General features: G+C 33.4%; 1 protein-coding gene across 3 annotated transcripts in view; it reads left to right on the top strand.

The window, feature by feature from the left end:
• Positions 1-20,402, top strand: part of LOC113100748 (glypican-6-like) — a 214,871-nt gene that overhangs the window by 130,827 nt on the left and 63,642 nt on the right. For all 3 annotated transcript variants that reach the window (XM_026265362.1, XM_026265395.1, XM_026265428.1), the window contains exon 4: positions 11,846-12,011. In XM_026265362.1, coding sequence (XP_026121147.1) covers positions 11,846-12,011 — 166 coding nt within the window. The remainder of the gene's footprint in view (positions 1-11,845; positions 12,012-20,402) is intronic.

A 20,402-nucleotide genomic window follows, 5' to 3' on the forward strand; every position in this document is an offset into this window, starting at 1 on the left:
GGTTAGACATGCAAAACAGCCACGATTATTTATTTATTTTATCAATTTTGCCTTGCATTTGTGTAGCATGCCGCTGTGTCACTGGCAGTCAACTCTTTGATTCAATTTGCTGGTGTTAATGAGGGTCAAACTTGTTCCTATGATGCTGTTTAAATAGCATAATTCAGTGCCTCATAGTTACCATCTCTATTTTACTTACTTGCCAAAGACATTTTTACATGCATTTGGCTCTTAGTGAGCATTAAAGCAATATTCTGGGTTAAATACATGTTAAATTCCACATACCCAGTAGACTTTTATAATAAGCACAGCATAGAAGCTGCCAACTTGTTTTTAACTCTGACATTCGGGTCTTATTTAAACAAATATGACATGAACATGTGTGAACTGTGAACATTCCTTTAATGTTTGAAGTTACCTTCCACTAAAAGGTTCTCACATAAAAGTGACTTTTTCCTCTTGAATGTACTTTTCTGTCAATTTAATTGTTTGTCTCTTACTATAATACAGCAGGGAACATCAGAAGTGGCTGTTTGTGATTTTCACTTTGGCAAGAAATTGGCTGAAAAGAGCAAAGCAATAAAGACTTTATGACCTCCAGCAAAATTGTTCTCAATAATGTCTCTGTAAAGCCGATTTTATAGTTGACGATAATGTCACATTCACTAATCGTGTCTGAAGTGTTGCCTTGTTTTTGTTTTTAGGGTTTTTATATATATATATATATATAATGTAATTTATTGATATGGCAAGGTGAACACAGTCTAATATTTGGACTTATTTTTTAGAGCCAATTCACTTGTTTAGGTCTTGTTTGCATATGTTTGTGTATAAAAAAGTGTATATATATATATATGATTATGATGATTTATATTAGTTTTAAGTTGCATGTACAGAGTGCAATAGTATTGTTCAATAATTTTTTATTTTACATATATTTATTAGTAGTAGTAATTTATTATTATCATCACTATTATTATTATCTTATCATTAAGTTGCATGTACAAAATACTATAAAAAATCATACATTTAATTTTAATGATTTTTATATTTAAGTTCAAGTACAAAAGTACATGTACAAAAGTATTGCACAATTATGATAGAATATATGATGATTCAATTTACAACATTTAAAAACAATTAATAAAAGTTTCAGTGAGAAAACATGCCAGACACAATCGTCTGTATTGGGTGTAAATTTGTTGAAATTATGAAATATTTTTTACTAATAATAAGAAGGAGGAGCTGCATGAAAATCCAGTAGTATTTTTTAATTATGAATATATAATGTTGCAATACATGACACCTTCATAAATTGAATAAAAACACAAAGAAAAACAGTTTTTAAATTTTTATGATTTTTTTTTTTTTTTGTATAAAAGGTCTACAAAAATATCCATCTTGCTCCGATCAATCTATTGAGCACTCCTGATGTCATGATAACGAATTTCCAACTTATTGATAAAAAAATTTTAACACACTATTAGAACTTACATCCTTGTAAAAGTCCTCAGTCTGTCACGCAAATTTCACAGCCTTAATACTGGTACCAATCCATGATTAGCAGCAGTGTTTAATCGTTATGAACATTTGAGATCTGCAGTACAGCTGAATCTGTGCCTTTGAAAGTTGTTGTAAGTTTCTGACGGCCATCTGAATCAGTAGAGCGTGATCTAACACAAATACAGCGATGGCGCACGTGTCTTTACCTGGCTCTCGTGTCTCTCTCTCTCTCTCTCTCTCTCTCTCTCTCTCTCACACTATGTGTGTGTGTGTGTGTTTCTGTGTGTGGTACGGCGGCGGTGGGCCAACCGTAGCTGAGCTGATTGTTTTGGAGCCAGTGTCTCAGCTGGAGGGTTAAACTGTCACCGTAGCACTCACTGGCTCTTGTCCTCAGATGTTGTTCAATTAGAGGGAATTGCAGAAAAGGTCTGAGTGAACCTGCATGTGGGAATACAGTACTGCAGCATTGGAAATGTGCTGGAAGAAAGGGAAACATTGTGTTAATTTTGGTCTAGAGATCCATGTTTTGAGGCCCACAGCATATGCACAAATGCTGTTGCTTTTAGCTATACAAGCTGTGCAACATTTTACAGCTGGGTTAGTCAGGGTTAATTCTATATGATTTTTAGGCTATTATATTATTTATTGTAACACTGTACAATTAGGTGTCATTTGTTAACATTAGGTAGTTGCATTAACTAACCGGGCACTGAGCAATATATTTTATGTCAGTCCAGAGTGCATTAATTATTATTAAAGGTCCCATGACATGGATCATTTCCTTATCTTTAAATGCTTTTTAATGTTCTCTTAGGTGTACTTATATTGTTAGTATGATTTTTACATTTAAAATTTAGAAATAAAAAGCATTTTTATATCCTGACATTAGCCCTCTGGCTTGAATGCTCTGTTTGAAGGGGCGTGTCTGCTATGAGACTCCGAGTAAACCACAACTGTTGTGATTGGCTGACATCTTTGCATTCGAAATGCGTTCATGTGGAACCCCTCTCAAATATAACGTTATATATATTTACTATTACAGCTGTCGAGATTAACGAATCGTGGAAGTGTGGATTATATAAAAAAATGTTCGATCTTTTCCCATCACATGAAAGGCTGCAGTGATGAGCATTGAGTAGACAGAGTCTGTTTATCGCGTGGATGCAGTGATCTCGTCATTATTGCAACACGTTACCTCACAAAATGCTTTCACCACAGCTAACAGCAAACACATGAACACAGTAAGAGCTCCGTTGTGCAGCATAACAGCGTCATTCATTGTAACGGCAGTTTGGGCAAGTGTGCAGATATACTCGCGATGTGTAACAGCTCCGGAAAAAAAAGTGAGCTTTCTTTGATCGCTCTCTGTAGTTAAATCACAATTTAAATAACAGATTTGTTTCATGCTAATAAGAGAAACAACGCGAAGTTGATCGTTTAGTCATTGGCTTGATTCACTGATGCATCAGTATTAAACGATTTAGAAAGAAAGTCTGTGTGAACTTGAATGATTAGCTACCCATCAGAAATCACTGATTACAGATCAGGCATTAATGAACACTGTTACTCACTGTTTGTGCCGGTGCTGTCGAATCCATATCATAAAAGTCTGTTTGTACTGAATTATATATAAATATTTGGTCGGGCAAAGCAGAGAAAGGGGAGGTAACAATTCTCGTTACAACGTCACAACGAGGAGATTCAAGATCAGCCCGATTGAGCTTCCATTTTCTCAAAGGCAGAGAAAGATAGAAAAATCTCGATTTACACCGATTCAAATTTCTAGAAACTTGGGGACCATATACAGGCTAGGGGAACTCATATTAATCTTAAAAAAACCTCAGAAAGTGAAATTTTCATGTCATAGGACCTTTAATAGATATATAACAATAATTATGCTACAACTTTTGATTTAAAAAAAAAAAAAAAAAAATATATATATATATATATATATATATATATATATATATATATATATTCATAAAAGTTCGTAAAATTAATAGATGCTATAAAATTGTTCATTGTTAGTTCAGGGTAACTGATGCAATTAACAAATGAAACGTTTTTGCAAATGTTGTTTATCATTATTTCACTTTAAATGCATTTCATTTTAAGGCAACATTTCTTATTTCATTTATAAATGGTTAACTTGTACTATAGAAATAAAAAATAATAATAACTTTATAGACATTACAAAAACTACTTAAAAATCACTAAAACTTTAACTAAATTTATAATAGAAACTGTAAAAATAAAAACCTTGGCAAAATAATTATAAAAATAGAATCTCAATGATACTAAAACACACAGAGACGTATGTATCTGCAACAGTTCCAAGTACTGTGTTTACATATTTTCATTAAAATATGTTTTGGTCTATTTGGTTTCAGTAGGATATGAATGTTCATCTCCAGAAGAGGGTTTTATTGTTCAAAGGTTGTTCTTTCAGAGCTCAGGAGACCTTTTTTATTTTTTATTTTAAGTAAGTAAATTTAAGTGGATTTACTTGAAATATCACCATCTATCTGACGTTTGGTATAAAATATCTTCAGAGAAATGTGAATAGACATAAATGTGCTGAAAACGTTCTACAGTGAGAGTGCAGAATTATAAAATTAAGAGAAGACACATTTGAGTATGTTCGCATAAGAAACATCAGAGAAACTGAAGCAAACATTTCTTTCAATTTCTTAGCCATTTTTGACAGCAATTGCAATCGGAGAGATGCTCTCTCTCTCTCTCTATCTGATGACATTGTTCTGAGTAAACATACATGTTTCAGAAGTGTGGGCATGCAGCAAAAGTGTAAAAAAAAAAATTGTGTGGGTTGTTTCAGTTTCCTCAGGTAGCAGAAGCAAAGGTGCTTTTCAAGAGTTCAGTCAAGGTTGGTTTAGTTTGTGAAAGATGTGCTAAGATATATTGGCACGTTTATTTCAAATATTTCCATCCATTCATTTTCCAAACTGCTTGTCCTATGTTGGGTTGCGGAGTTCTAATATTTACCCCAATGAAGGTGATTAAGCTAACAGCTAAACTCTTGCTCCAAGAATACTTGCTCAGTTCACAATTATAAATGAACATGTATATAAATGAACACACACACACACACACACACACACACATATATATATATATATATATATATATATATATATATACATATACTACTATAACTGTTTGTTCTATGTTTGAAGAACTTTTTAACAATCTAAAAAACTTGCAGTGGAAAGATTCCATGGGTTTTAAAGGCCCTTAAAGGAGCCATCAATACCAATAACGAACCTTAATTTTAAGTCAAAAAAAAAAGAAAAAAAAAAAAACACACACACACACACACACACACACACAAAAAAAACACCTGAATAATTGCAATGTAAAATAAAATTTAAAAAAGTACTAATAACAATAATAAAAACGACAAAAACACAACATAATTACTAAACCTTTAACTAAAATAAAAATGAGAAATATGAAAACTGATTTAAATAATAATAATAATAATAATAATAGTAATAATAAAATACAATTGTATTTTAAAATATAGCTGATTATAATAGCATAATATTTTCTTAGTATTATAGTATTATATGCAACTGCATGGAACTGAACCTGAAAATTTGGTTCCTCAGTCAGGTAGGGCTAATATGCTAAACATTATTTATATTATTATATAATTGTGATTAATCATGTTAACTTTATCATACTGTATTAACTTTCCCATGTGCACGTGTAAAGGATTAGTATTATGGTATCTGAAAAAATAAAATAAAATGTATTACAAGTTCTAAATTCACATTTCCTTTTCAGACACTTTTTTAGGTGCTTTTCTAGGTGGCAGATGGTGTGTTGACTTTTGCCGTGTTAGTTCACTGGCGGTGCCAATGAGGCTAATGATGCTGGCCAGACATGCCTATAATGTTCCAAAGAAAGCTCATGCCGACATGAGTGCTATTTAATAAGATCTTTAGAGAGATTGAGCTTTATTTGGATTAGTAGGACAGTGTGCAAATCTAGTTTGTGTCATTGCGGGCAAATTACTTTGCTTGTTAAGTGACCAAGAGAAGTTTAATGATTTTTTTTTTTTTTATGAAGATAATCTCCACACAAGTAAATACTAAAGTTTGACTATAAATTAAACAACATCATGGTCACATGTCTTCAACATGAGCATTACTAAACTTCTGATCACTCTTTGAATGTTTTTTTTTTTTTTTTTTAAATAATAATAATAATAATAGTTATAAGATTTAAATAAGTCAAGTTCAGCCTTTTAAGTGAACAAAATAACTGTTTGTTCTTAGTGTTAAGAACTTTTTTAACAATCTAAAGAACTTGCAGTGGAAAGATTCCATGGATTTTAAAGGTTCTTAAAGGAGCCATCGATGCCAATAAAGAACCTTCATTTTTAGGAGTGTACAGCTTCGAAAAATCATATACTGTACGTTCTGTTGTTTCAATCATGACTCGTGAGGAGCCCAGTGTCTTCCTGTTAGCTTCAGGTCCTTATTAACTTCTCAAGTCACTCCTTGCACCTTCCCAGCCCTTCTCTGACATTTGAAATGAAAGAGAGGAACAGAAGGAGGTGCCACGTCTTCAGTGATCCGATTATATCATAAGATGCAAGCCTACACTCACAAGCTGCTCCCCTCAAAGTTTCACTCCTTCAGTGTGTGTGTGTGTGTGTGTGTGTGTGTGTGTGTGTTGGGGTTGATTCTGGAGGCTCGTGCCAGTTTGGATTGCGCCTACTGTCATAAGAACTGTGGATTAGATCCAACTGCTGACAGGGATGTTCTTTTTGTCATGCCAAAAGCATCACATTAGAGTGGCTCTAAGCTTGTCGCATTGTATCGCATCTCTTAACACCCTTCAAGGTTATTTCTGTGCCTTTCCTAAAACCATTGGTCATATATTTTCATTCCCAGATGCGGCTGACGAGTCTCAGGATTTGTTCAGCAAGATTTCCCATGGGTTGGTTTACCCTGGCTATGTGGTTCAGCACTGAATGAGAAATCAAATGTGCCAGGCTTAAAATGGATGTACCCTGCAGGATTTCTGTGCAGTTGCTCAAAGCCATTTTATCTTCTCCCTGTAGATACAGCACAGTATATTATTGTCCGTTATGGTTTTTTTATAAGCAGAACTCCCCATTTCGGATTTATGCTGAAGGCGTTTCCTTGCAGAAAGATTTAGGAGGCACTTTGCTTGTGCATTTCTTCTCATCACTTACATGCTGATATGATGATATCATTGTGCACTTATGATTCTAAACCCTTTTAGGGAAAATCCTGTATTTAAGCATATTCATCTCTGAGGGTTATGCATTCAAGATAATGGAGCAAATACATTTAATTCAGTTGGAATGGATGTAAATGGATGAAGTGTGGCCAAAAGTACAGTATGTAACTTTTTCTACATGTTGACCCATGCGAATTAGCAAGCCTTTAGCAATCAGGGGCTCAAATGACAACGTGTAAAGACAAGCGGGCACACTTGTGGTTTTGGAAATCCAATTTGTTGTATTCCAGCTTGATTTCAAGATGACCCGGCTGTTTTCAAACCATCAGACTGAATCTTAGGCATTACACTCTCCATCAGAGTTGATGAATAATATGCATTAGTGTGATAGCACTGAGAATCTAACTGAATTGTTGAATTGAATCTTTCATTTGAACCGGGTCATTGATTCGATTAGTTTAATTAAATCGTAGTTTTACATTTCTGATTTTAATCGATATATTGAATAATTTAATCATTGAATTTAATCTTTTGAATTAAATCTCAGTTTACAATACTTTTTAGTGCTTTTTAAATTTTGCATATGCAAAATGTTCAGAATGTTTGAACATAATATGCTTTTAAAGAGTGGACAATGGCTGTTATGGACCATTGTATTTGTCTGTGACTATTTAGAATCATTGATTTGTAATTTGTTACACATTTTAAGCATATTCATCTTTTAGTGTTATGCACTACAGTTTATTTTATGCCAGAGAATGATACAAATACACTGAATTCAGTGGAAATGGTGCATTTGCAAGAATATAGATGGATTGAGTGTGAAAAAAAAGATGGCAAAATATGGATCTTTTTCTATGTACATTCTTGTCAGTCTTTGAAGATTTCAAACTGACTAGGATCTTGGCAGACCCTCATCCATTACAGTCCATGAAATGCTTCATCAGAGCTGTTGCATCTTTGATTTGAATCTTTGAATTCAGTCTTTTATTTAAATATTTTTAATATAATCTTTGGTCTAAGTTTTAAAATGCAAACTTGAATCAAACCTTTCGAATCTTTGAATTGAATCGAATTGTCAAATTTCACATCAAATGTCAGATCTATTTAAGTAAGTATTTCTACTATATTTCCCTATTCACACATACCAGAACACAAGCAGTGTTTGCATTTCTATTCAATGCTTTTTATGTGCAAATAATTTTAAGAGATTGTGTATTTGCAAATTATATAAAATGTTAAAAATAGTCGGCCAATATATGTTTTTAAAGAGTGGTATGTTTTCAAAGATATTGTCAGTCATTATATTATTTGGTTTAGAATCCGGTTTTGATGGAATTTGACGATTGTGACCAGCTGATGTGAAAAAAAAAGTGATTTCATTGGAATTCATAAATGACTTACAGGTCTCACTGTCCTCAGGAAATCTCAGCTGCTGATCAAGCTTACTGCCAGTTGCATTCTCCTCGGCTTTTGTTGATTCCTGGGCTTTTCAGATTGATTTGCAACAGGTCTATCAGAGCATTTTGAGGAAGGCTGCTTTACTTTTTAATGAACAATGCATTGTTTTGCATGCTTTGAAACATGGAAATTACCTAATGTGATCCATCACGTGTTGTCGCATGCTGAACCTCATATTTCTACTCCATCACTGCCAGGCATTTGTTAAGATAGATTGGTACTGAAAATATGTAGTGGGCAAACCCGCAGGAACATTTTATTGCTCACAGGTTACGCTTTAATATCTCCATGCACTGGGTACATGAGCATAGCTCTAGAATAAATCATTTTGTTGACCTCAGGTGCCTACAATATATACTATTTATTGGCTTGAGGAATTGCATTACTTTTATATATCAGTGCAATTGGACAGCTCCATTTCAAAAATATGCAGCTAGTTATGTTTTTAAAAACAGGGTCAGTAAGAGTGTTTGAAAAATGTCTTTGAAAGAGGTATCTTCTGCCCTCAAAGGCTGCATTTGTTGATTAAAATACAGTAAAAACTGTAAAATTGTGAAATATTGTTTAAATTTAAACAGATTTTTTTTTTTTTTTTTTTTGAATATATTTTAATGTAATTTATTCCTATGATATAAGGTGAATTTTCAGCTTCATTATTACAGTGTTCAGTGTCACAGTAGTTCATATTTTTTTGTGGAAAATCCAAGATACATTTTATTTCTCCAGATTTATTATTATTTTTATTTTTTAATGAACAGCAAACAGTCACTTTAGATAAATTAATTCATTTTTATGGCACAAAAATATGTCACTGTCATTGAATTAAAAACTACTCATTAACACCAAATATTTGGACTGGAATGCATAATATAGAAGAAATATTAAATTAAAACCCTTCCACCACCCCACCCCGCTTTTTAATCCAAATTCACAAAATTTAATTCAGTTGGTAATTATTCATTTACAGCACTTCTGTGAACAAATCTTGTTATAAAAAATAACAGACTGTACTGATAACAAATGAATTGAAAATATTTGTATATATTGGGTTTAGAGTTTTTATGAGAAACTGAAAAGTATTTTTTTTTCTTTATTTTAAAAAAGCACAAATTTCTGTTTTCTGCACTCATAAAAAGGACAAATTAAATAAATAAATAAATATGTAAATGTCTAGAATCTTAAATTGGATTTAAAAAATTGTCGTCTCTGAAATCATCCTAAAGAGAGAGAATTTTTATTGATTTTAAAACCTCATATGGTGTATTTTAAATGGGAAATTAAGCCTGAATGAGCAAGTTTCACTTTTCTGCACACTTAATAATAATAATAATAATAATAATAATAATGCATAAAAAAATCTTATTTTTATATGCATGTTTGCAGTTTTACAGTGGCAGAGAAGTCAGCATTGTGGTTCCATTAAAACAGACTATGTCTTGACAACCTTCAGACAGTGTATTAAGCATGTTAACAATGCAGATTTTTCCTCATTCTCAAAAGTACAATGTCATATTGTGGCACAATCCTGGTACAGAGTACAATGACATATCCTTGACATATACCAACCTCTCAGATACCATATAAAATCATGAAAACAACGACATATCCTGTTAGAGCCCTTGTTCAAAGTCCCATGTGCAACTAGACAGTTGTTCAGTGTACTGTCTGAAGTTAATGGCTGATTAGGAAGTGTATGAAACAGAAACTGTCGGTGCATTGTGTGAGTAAGTCTTACTGTGATGAAATTGCAGACACACTGCGTTCAAAGCTCTCCTGCGCTCGGCATTTGATGTGGGAGTGTAAAACGGCCGCGTCAGAGCAGCTCCGTTTGATCCTCTCCCTTCACAGTCTTCTAGAAACACTTGTAGCTTTGGAACGGGAGAGGAAGGGAGTTGGGCGCTGTCTGGATCATCACAGAAGACGCCAAGAGTTTATCCCCGAATCCGGAGGTGTGACGTGCAACTGATCCTACACTTGTTCTTTCAATTACGAGCCGACGGTGGAGTCGTGTAAAGCAAAGATTTGGAAGGGTAAATAAGTGAAGCTTGACAGGATACATGTGTTTGAAACGTTAGAAAAGTTCATTGAAAACTCACTTCCATACTCTACCTCAGAAGAAGGCAAGGTAGAGACTAACTTAAAGTAAGAAACACTTTTGAGTTGATAAACAAAGGCCTATATAGTGTACTGCCTAGTATATTTTGTATAATGCCTACCATTGTTTTATTTTACTTAAAACATTTTCTGATCTACGAAATAGATAAATGGGACTTAAATAAATGGTTGTTTTGCTTTTTTATCCTTGTGTAAAATAGAATAAAATGATGTTATTTTAGTATTATTTTTTATACCATTATAGTATTTATTAATACTTTAAAGTAGCTTTTTCATTTAAATTTGAGTAACCTTTTTAAAATTTAAAATTTTCTGTTTTAATTTTTAAGTAATTGGAAATATATTGCAAATTAATATAAACTAGATTAACTTTTGTCTTTTTTTTTGTTTTTATCAGCGTGCAAATAATGCGATTAAGTTTAAAATAAGAAATACAATCACAACAATTGTAAGATCTAAAATCACAATTAAGAGAAACATACTTGTAATTGTGAAATGTAAACTCACAGTTAAGACATAATTAAGTTTTAATTATTTGTATTAATATTTTGAATTAGCTTTTCATTTTAATGTTAATTATTATTATTATTATTATTATTATTATTATTATTATTATTATTATTATTATTATTATTACTATTATTATTATTATTATTATGCCTAACCTTTAATTTATTTTGATGTCACTGATAGTCATTTTGGTACTTGAACTTATTTCAATTAGCTGCCATGGCAACATTAATTGTAAATTGTATTTAATATTAGATTTACATTTCCTTTTTTTTTTAAATCTTCATTTCATTTATCTAAAATGATTTTAATGCTCTTTGTTTTAGTTTCAATTTATGGTAACAACACTGCTACAGTTAGATGCAGTGTTACAAGGCACAACACTGTCAGGTTTGATCAGATCAATCAACAAATGTCCTTTTGGATCTCTGTGAAAAACCCAACCGTAGTCACTTGTTTCCAGTTGACCGTCTGCCTCCTTTCAGTGCGGCCTTGACCTTTGAAGAGCCTCCTGCGCATGATGGAAAGAAGATGGCTGGCGCACAAGCTCTGAGTCAAGTATAAAGATAGGGAATGACATACAATTATCAGAGACGGCTGGAAGTAGATATGTCTGCTCTGAAGGCTAGCTGATGTGAGAATGTTGTTGCTCGAGGGCTGTCAACAAGTGTCTGCGAATATAGTACCCTTGGACCCATATTGACACTGAAAATAGACATGCATTGAGCAAATGCAATGCTTTTACGAATATCTCACCCCGGTGTGGATTAAAAGACACATTTGACCTGTTGTCAATGCAGTTCTTCACTCTGAAAACCACTTTAAGTGTTGCACAAACCACTCAGTCCAGTTTTAATACCCAACAGAGGTCCTTTCATAGATTATGAGTGCATAGTGGAGTGTCCTGCTAGAATATATTTCAACCCAAATCTCTATTTCTTCCAACGGCTAGCAAAACAACTCCCAAATGCAACGCTGCACATTCAAGACTAACTTTTTTCCATTTGTATTTCTCCTGCAGGTCAATATATCTCCAGCCTGCAGTAAAGCATTGACCAAAATGCTGTACTGTCCATACTGTGGAGGACTGCCAGGCCTCAAACCCTGTGCCAACTACTGTCAAAATGTCATGCGGGGCTGCCTGGCCAACCAAGCGGACCTGGACCCTGAGTGGAACCTCTTCATCGGTAAGATGCGCTTTCTGTTTCCAGCTCGGTTTTCAAATATAGATTTCTCCCTTTGGATTGCTGCAGAATGGATTTTGGAGCTTCTGTAAGAAAATGACTCCCAATGTTCAGAGACTGTTTGAATAGACATATTATATATTTTCATAATTTTAAGTCAGCAAGAAAGTAAAATGTATTATTTTACTTTCTGAAATACAAGTTCCTGATTAAACTGCGTATGATTTATCAGTGCACATTCCAGTGTTTGTTTGTTTGTTTATAATAACATACATTAAAGGGGTCATATGATGCAATTTCAATTTGTCCTTTCTTTTTGGAGTGTTACAAACTCTTGGTGCATAGAGAAGATCTGTAAAGTTGCAAAGACTAAAGTCTCACATATTCTTTATAAAAGTTAAGACTTGTCCACAACCCCTAAAACGACTCGTTTAAACACGCCCCATCATCATTACGTCACTGTGTGGGAAGATTTGCCACCCAAATGTTCACGCAAAGAAAGAAGGCGTACCTTTTATTCTTGCTGTTGCTGCCAGAACCATTTCATGGAGAAGCTGTGTGTTTCATTGTGAAAGTGAAACTACTTGGTTTGGCCTTCCAAAAAAGCACGGTATCCACTTCGTGATGCCTAGAGATGATCCGTGCTGGTCGTAACCGGGTATGTCCAGCTAATGTTTACAATAAGCAATGCAACGCATAAAAACACAATATAAGTCATTATAATCAGTAATTATGTTCCCACTAGGTGCGACAACTCCCTTATTTGTAATGGGTTTTATTGTTTTTGTCCTGTCATGCCGGTGTTCTGAACAGGACATGCCATAACAGTATATGTTGAGGGGCTTAACATTTTCAACAGACACTTGAAACATTCGGCCAGTCACAATGCACTGGATAGCTGGCCAATCAGAGCACACCTCACTTTTCAGACCACAAACCTTGAAAAAATGTACGCATTTCCAAAAGCAGGGCATAGAGGAGAAACAATAATTATGTGGAAAATAATGTTTTTTTGTTTGTTTGTTTGTTTTTTTTTTTTTTTACCTTAAACCATGTAACCACATTTAATTACACCAAATAGACAAAATAATGTTCTTTTTAGCAACATCATTTGACCCCTTTAACATTTATGTATTTGTCAGATCACTTAGAATCTTTTTTTATTTTTTTTTATTTTATCAGTTCCTACTTTCTCTGGGAATTATACCAAATAAAACTGCATATGACTAAATATGATATTAAAAGTCTTAAAGTCACTTGTTTTTATAAAGTAACACTGTCCAGCGACATCCACAGGTTACAAAAGTTACAGGTATACCTAAGTTATAGTAGAGGCTAGCCTCCCTTCGATCCATTGACTTTCTACAGAGACCCCAAAGCGTTCTGCAACTTTTCCAAGAGCTCATTGAGATGAATGAGGGAAAGTCATATGAGAGGAGGCAATGCCTCCATCAAGCTATAATTGGACTTGATCGTTTATGATTGGCTGTGATTGGTTAGTGTGATAAATACCGCCTCTTGTTTTCGTGCAAGCTCTTAGCCAAAACTAACAAAATTATGGTATTATTGACTAATTATAAAGTTAACAACTCTCCTGCAGAGATATTACATCAAATGGCTTGAAATCGTCATGACTGCCAGTAGATATTGAGAAATGTTGAACTAGATGAAATAATAATAGTGTTTGTCGTTGTTGTTTTTAAATATTTTTTTAAGTAACAAGTCAAGTCAAAATTTATTTCTATAGCACATTTAAAAGCAACAGTTACCCCAAAGTACTGTACAACAAAACACAATATATAAAAAGCATAATATAACAATGTAAATTTTATATATATATATATATATATGCATTATCCAAAACATTAAAATATAATCAGAGCAAACTGACATCAAAACCTTAAACTGACATTAATCAAATTCAAGAGAAAACGAATATGATTTATAAACAGACTTAAAACTGGCTAGTGAAGGAGCAAGTCTCACATTTACATGCAAACTATTTCAAAGTTTAGGAGCTGCAGCTGAAAAAGACAAACCACCCTTTGTTTTACAGCGACAACGTGGGACAGTTAAGAGAAGCTGATTGTTAGACCTGAATCAGAAGGCCACTGATATATTTTGGTGCAAGACCAGATAAAGCCTTGTATACAAAGACAGTTATTTTAAAATCAATTCTAAACTTTACAGGGAACCAGTGTTTCAAGTAACAAAAAATCGTAACAGTTATTTTACAAAGACAGATATCGTTTTACGTTTGCTTCATAATTATTATAATTTTCCTTTTTAACACAAGCATATTATTTTGTACTTTACTGCTGTCAGTTTAAAATGTGAGTGTTTATTTATTTATTTATTTGTTTGTTTATTTATGTCTATTGTAGAATCACTTCAGTTGAAGGAAGTCAGTGTAAACACTGAAATGAATGTTATTGATAGGTGGTCCAAACAAGGAGTTTCGCTTTTCAGCAGTAGGTTTGAGTTTTTCTTTCAAACATTTTTATTTCAGTGCATCACTAGATTTAGCCAAATATTGCTCCATTCTAGTCACATTACTAGAGTAAAATGGGGCGTGAATGTCATGTTGATTTAGAGATTTGGAAATGCAGGAGTAAGAGCTTGCTTGACTTTAAAAACACTGCTAATTGCTCACTGGTGGTTTACACCTCCTAAAGCTGCTCAGTTCTGTTGAATGTTTAATGTATTTCCATTGATGGCATGCTAATATAGTTTGAGTGATGGTTCTGCTTGATTCATATGACCTATAGGCGTTAGCTTTAACAGCTTAATGCCATCCACCCACAGATACGACTGCTGCGAAAGTCCATTATTCTGTTCCCTCCAAAGCACTGCAACATACTCAATGTGAAAATGCATGTGTTGTATAACTTGGAAAGCAAAACTCTTTAAATTAATAATTAATTTGTGAAATTATTATTTTATTTTATTTTATTTTTAACTTAAATGTCCTGATGTGGCATCCATTTATTTTGCCTTTCTTGTTTTGTATTTTTTAGAGCTCATTTTCTGCGCTATAGATTTTAAATCAGTATATCTCTCCCCCGCTGAGAGATATTGACTGGTTTTACGGTGCCGCAGTTCGATTAGCAAAAGAGGATAATTCAGTTGGTTTCGAATATTTATAGAACGGCCGCACAGATGCTAGTTTTTGTTTGAAATAGCATGGCATTGTGCAGTTGTCTCAGACGGGCTGCCGGTAGGGACTGACCTTTGCTCCATGTGGCATACGTGGCATTTACCCACAGCCTCTGTTGATGTGCCCTTCTCACCTGCATTGATTGGCAGGCCAGTGAAGACATTCAGATGGCGTCTTGTCCAAGTCTTGCCTCATTCACTGCATCGATTGTAGAAATTGTGTGGTTTACCAAACGTTCACAGAGGCAGCCTGGGGATGCCTTTTGGAAATGGTCAGTATCGAGCTGATTACGTCAACCACATGGGTTTTTGAATGGACAATGCCAGTACCGCTAACTCAAGGGCGTATATATGCGATATGGGTTAATGCAGTGTAATTATAGCAGTTCCCAGAGGAAAAGCTGCTCTGTTATAGTTCAGGTGACTTAGTGGAACTCTCATGCATGTTTCTCTTTCAACTTCAGCTCAGATGTTTCTCCTAAACTGCATGGAATAAAGTTCTAAAATGAATGTGGATAACAGCTCAGATCAGAGAAATGTTAATGTTGAGGTGTCTAATTTGCTTTTGCAATATATGCAACATTTATGTTATTTAAAGTAAAATAAACATTAATCGAAATATAATAAAATAATAAAATAACATTTGAGCTAGTTGCCAAAGCAACATTAATTTAACTTGACGTAAAAGAAATACAGGTTGCACTTTATTTTACAGTACGTGTACTTACATGTACTTATAGTGTACTTACAGTGTATTTATCTAAGAAAGTTCTGGTAATACAAGGTAACTACATGGGGTAGGGTTAGGTTTAGGGGTAGGTTCAGGGTTAGTACCTAGTTATTACATAGTTATTGTAATTACTATAATAAGTACCAAGTATGTACATGAGGAACAGGACTGTAAAATAAAGTGCTACTAAATCTATAAGGTTTTTGTGTGTGTGTGTGTGTGTGTGTGTGTGTTGTTTATATTTCTATATAATAATTCTAATATACTTTCACTTTAATTTTAGAAATTGTTATGTTGTTTACAAAGACAACACTGATTGTTTAAGTTTTTAATGATATTGATCTAATGTAATTAAAAAATGCAATAGATGCATGTTGGATTTTCATATTCAGGCATCTTGTATTGAACTATTTTCATGTAATAAAACATCTTTGCAAGTACCTCATGCTAAGATCTTTTATTTGCTAATTGTGGCTTGTTAGCTCTCCTTTGTGAAATCATATTTTGTGATGCATTTTTGGTCAGCAATTAAAAATCCCTACTGCAAAGCACAGAGGTTTCCCACCAGGATGTGATTCCACAGAACAAATGTAACCATTGTGAGAAATAAATTATCTGTGTTATTAATTTTACCATAAAGCCACAGGGGTTCGCATTCATCTCAATTTGAGAAACTGCAGGAGACGTTATGCCACCATTAGCCTTGAGCTACAAAAAAAACGAGATCACGCTGTTTGGGAAGAAAACAGATGTATGTGCCATTTCATCAGACCAAATGAGTTAGAGTTTCACTGGAAACGAGAAACATCAGGCTGCTGGTTTCTTATCCTGATGAATACGTTACCTCTGGTCTGGGGTCAGACAGCAGAGGAAGTATCATTTTAGCGTCATCCTAAGAGCATTAGTCTCTTTTGGCTTCTGAGTCTCAATTATACTGCATGACATCTGAAAGGTTTTGTGTGCACAAGGACACATTTTTTTATTTTATTTTTTATACTGCATAAAGGGTTTGTTTACATAGTGTATGAAACGACTTTCTAAAGGATCAGAGCCAAATTATTTGCAACGTGCTAGTTCTACTGTAACTCTGATGACTTATTTTTCTTTATTATTTGTTGAGATGTACATATATACAGTGAAATTAAACAGAAAAGATATAATGACACATAGAAGAGCTTATAATAGCCGAGTCCAGTTTGTATTTTCAGAAGGATCAGAGTGAATTCATATGCAATGGATTCAAAAACATTTGATCTGATCATGTGTCCCAAAAATATTCATGTATATTGCATAAATAAACATAAGCTAGCATAACTGATGTGGAAACACTTTTTAAATTGGTGGTAATTTTCTCAGTTAATTACAAAGAAACGGCAAGGAGCACATTAAATTACATGTGCAATTTTAATCAGAAAGACAGAATTTTGGTCCCACTTTATATTAAGTGGCCTTAACTACTATGTACTTACATAAAAAATAAGTACAATGTACTTCACTGTGTTCATATTGTATTGTAAAACACTTTTGCTGCTATTGAGGTGGGATAGGGGTAAGGTTAGGGAGAGGGTTGGAGGTATGGGTAAGTTTAAGGGTGGGTTAAGGTGTAAAGTATGGGTCAACAGTGTAATTATAAATGTAATTACAGAAATTAAATACAGATGTAATTACATGTAGTTTTTAAAAAAATATAAGTACAATGTAAAAACATGTATGTACACAATAAGTACATTATACTAAATTATTAATTAAAATGTAAGTACATAGTAGTTAAGGCCACTTAATATAAAGTGGGTCCAGAATTTTTTTTATTTTTTTTATTTTTTTTATCTAGCTGCCAAGAAAGTGTTTGCCATTTTCATTTAGTTGAGCTTCATGCAGTAAAATGAGTTAAAATAAATAATTATAACAACAACGCAATAACAACTACAACAGCAAAATATTAAACTAAACATTTTAGTTTGAAAGAAATCATTTGACATTTACATTTTATTTTATTTCAAACTATTTCCAATCAGAAATTGCTAATAAAATTCACAATTAATGACAATGAAACGGCAAGTAACACATTCGATTTTGAAGTAGAAAGTCTGAAATAGTATTTGTAAAATGTGTTCCATGAATATTTGTTATATTTGTTTTTGCAGTGTATCTTGTTGTGAAGGAACATTTTCAAAGCTCTTCATTATTATCAAAGACGGTGTACAGAAAGCTAATCGTCTTTTTTTTTTTTTTTTTTTTTGCATTAAATTGTAGAGCCAAAATCATCTTTCAGCATTCCCCAATGCTAGCATGACAACAATTATTCATAAAGTGCCTTTCATGCAAGCAGCGCTGCAGGGACAACAAAAGATCAGACGTAAGGAACAATATACAGTGCATTTGAAATTAAAACACTTCCATTAGAGTAAAAGAAGCACTTTAACGTCCTTTAGTACTGCTCCCAGAAGCATGCTAGTGAGCCTAACACTCAGCAGCTACTAAAACGAGAGATCAAATTATTTCATTTTAATAAAGGTGTTGTAGAAAATCTTGCATAACGTCTCAAGGATGATAAAACATTCAAGTCTTAGTCTTAAAGTGCAGTGATTTCAGTTTTTAATCCATGTTGAACTCAAATGAATTTTTGATTATAATCCCTCCTTGACCTCCTGAAAAGGTCTCACTGTCACATCAGCAGCAAACTCAATGTAAGCCATGCTGTTTAAATACATAGATTTCCTTGGCTGTATTGATCCTCAAGGGAAAATTCAGGAAGGAACACTTTAATCTGAATTTGATATGAATGTGGCCTTAGATGAGATGAATATGAGATTCTGTAGTAGTTGTAGGTGCTGCTGGTGAACATATTTTCATTTTACAAACTAAAACAGAGTTATTAGATGTTACGCTTCAATGTGTTGCTTAACTGCAAGAATTACTTACAGTCCGTTAATATACATTTATTTACATGTATTTACTTATGTTTAGCATATTATTTTTTTAAGTGAATCGAGGGAGGCAATTACATACTTCTTTTTTTTTTTTTAAGAAATTAAAAATGTTATTCAGCAAGAGACAGTAAAGACATTTATAATGTTACAGATGATTTCATCAAAGAATCCTGAAATGTAAAATACATCAAAGTTTTTGAAGTATGAATCAGCACAACTGTTTTCAACACTGATAGTAATCAGAAATGTTTCATGAGCAGCAAATTAGCATATTAGATTGATTTCTAAAGGATCATGTGACCCTGATGATGCCGAAAATTCAGCTTTATTATAGGGCTGGACGATATATCTAACGATATGATCATGCGCATTTAGTCAGTAAATCTGGTTCCGTGATTACCGCTAAATCGCCATCACCTGCTTTCAAATGGAGTGGCATTTAATAAACTGACAAGCTATGCGATATCGTGTTCATTATCGAAAGCGATTCATCTGCAATAATTAACGTGGTATTGCATAGCTTGTCAGTGATCTACGGCTTTGTTTATTAAATGCCGCTCCATTTGAAAACAGGTGATGGCGATTTAGCGGTAATCACGGAACCAGATTTACAGACTAAATGCGCATGATCATATCGTTAGATATATCGCCCAGCCCTACTTTATTACATTTCACAATATATTCACATAGAAAACATTTATTGTAAATCATAAAAATGTTTCGCAATATTACTGTTTTACTGTATTGCTGTATTTCTGTATTTTTTTTTTATCAAATAAAAAAAAAACTGTTTAGTATGTTATTTATTAGGAAATAGATTTGATGAAAAGTAAAACATTTAACTTTAAATAAAAAATGAAGCTTGCTCATTCATTCATTCATTCATTCGGGGAACAGAAGAGACTTGTAAAAAATCTTATACTTACAGTAGCGTAGAATTTAACTGACATTCGCTCAGAATGTTTTTTTTTTTGTTTTTTTTTAGCTATTTTACAGTGGTTTTGAATGTGCCTCATCCAGTCAGACAGAAAACACTGTTTGAAAGACTCGGAGAAAAACAAAAGCCACTCTGAGAGCAGATGAAGCAAATATTTAGTGAGTTTCAGTGGTGTTGGATCAGCAGCGAGGTGTGTGGGTGATTCCATTAGCTCATAAGTGTCATTAGGACATGATTAGGGATTTGTTGAATATGTGAGTGATGCTGGGCGCATCTGTGTATTGCAGCATTTACAGCTCTGCTCTCCCTCATGCATAACTGAGAAGTCCACTGAAAAACATGTAGAGGTGTGAAGTAGCCACTGAGGAGAAACCACACAAACATGAACACATACAGTACACATGCTAGGCTGCATATTGAGAGCTGTTAGGTTTGTCATCTGAAGTGTTCTACTAATGTGCTCAAACACTGAAGCGCACTGCACAGACACTCTCAGTGAATGAATGAATGAAATATTACAAAATTATATCTGTCTCTGTCTATCAGTGATATGTTTATATTTTTTTCAGTTGCTGAGAGGATGTACATTACAACTATATATACATTTCTCATTCATTTTGTATGTATGTAATTGTTTATTA

This window comes from Carassius auratus, chromosome 1 (assembly GCF_003368295.1).
Source record: "Carassius auratus strain Wakin chromosome 1, ASM336829v1, whole genome shotgun sequence".
Taxonomy (NCBI): Eukaryota; Metazoa; Chordata; class Actinopteri; order Cypriniformes; family Cyprinidae; genus Carassius; species Carassius auratus.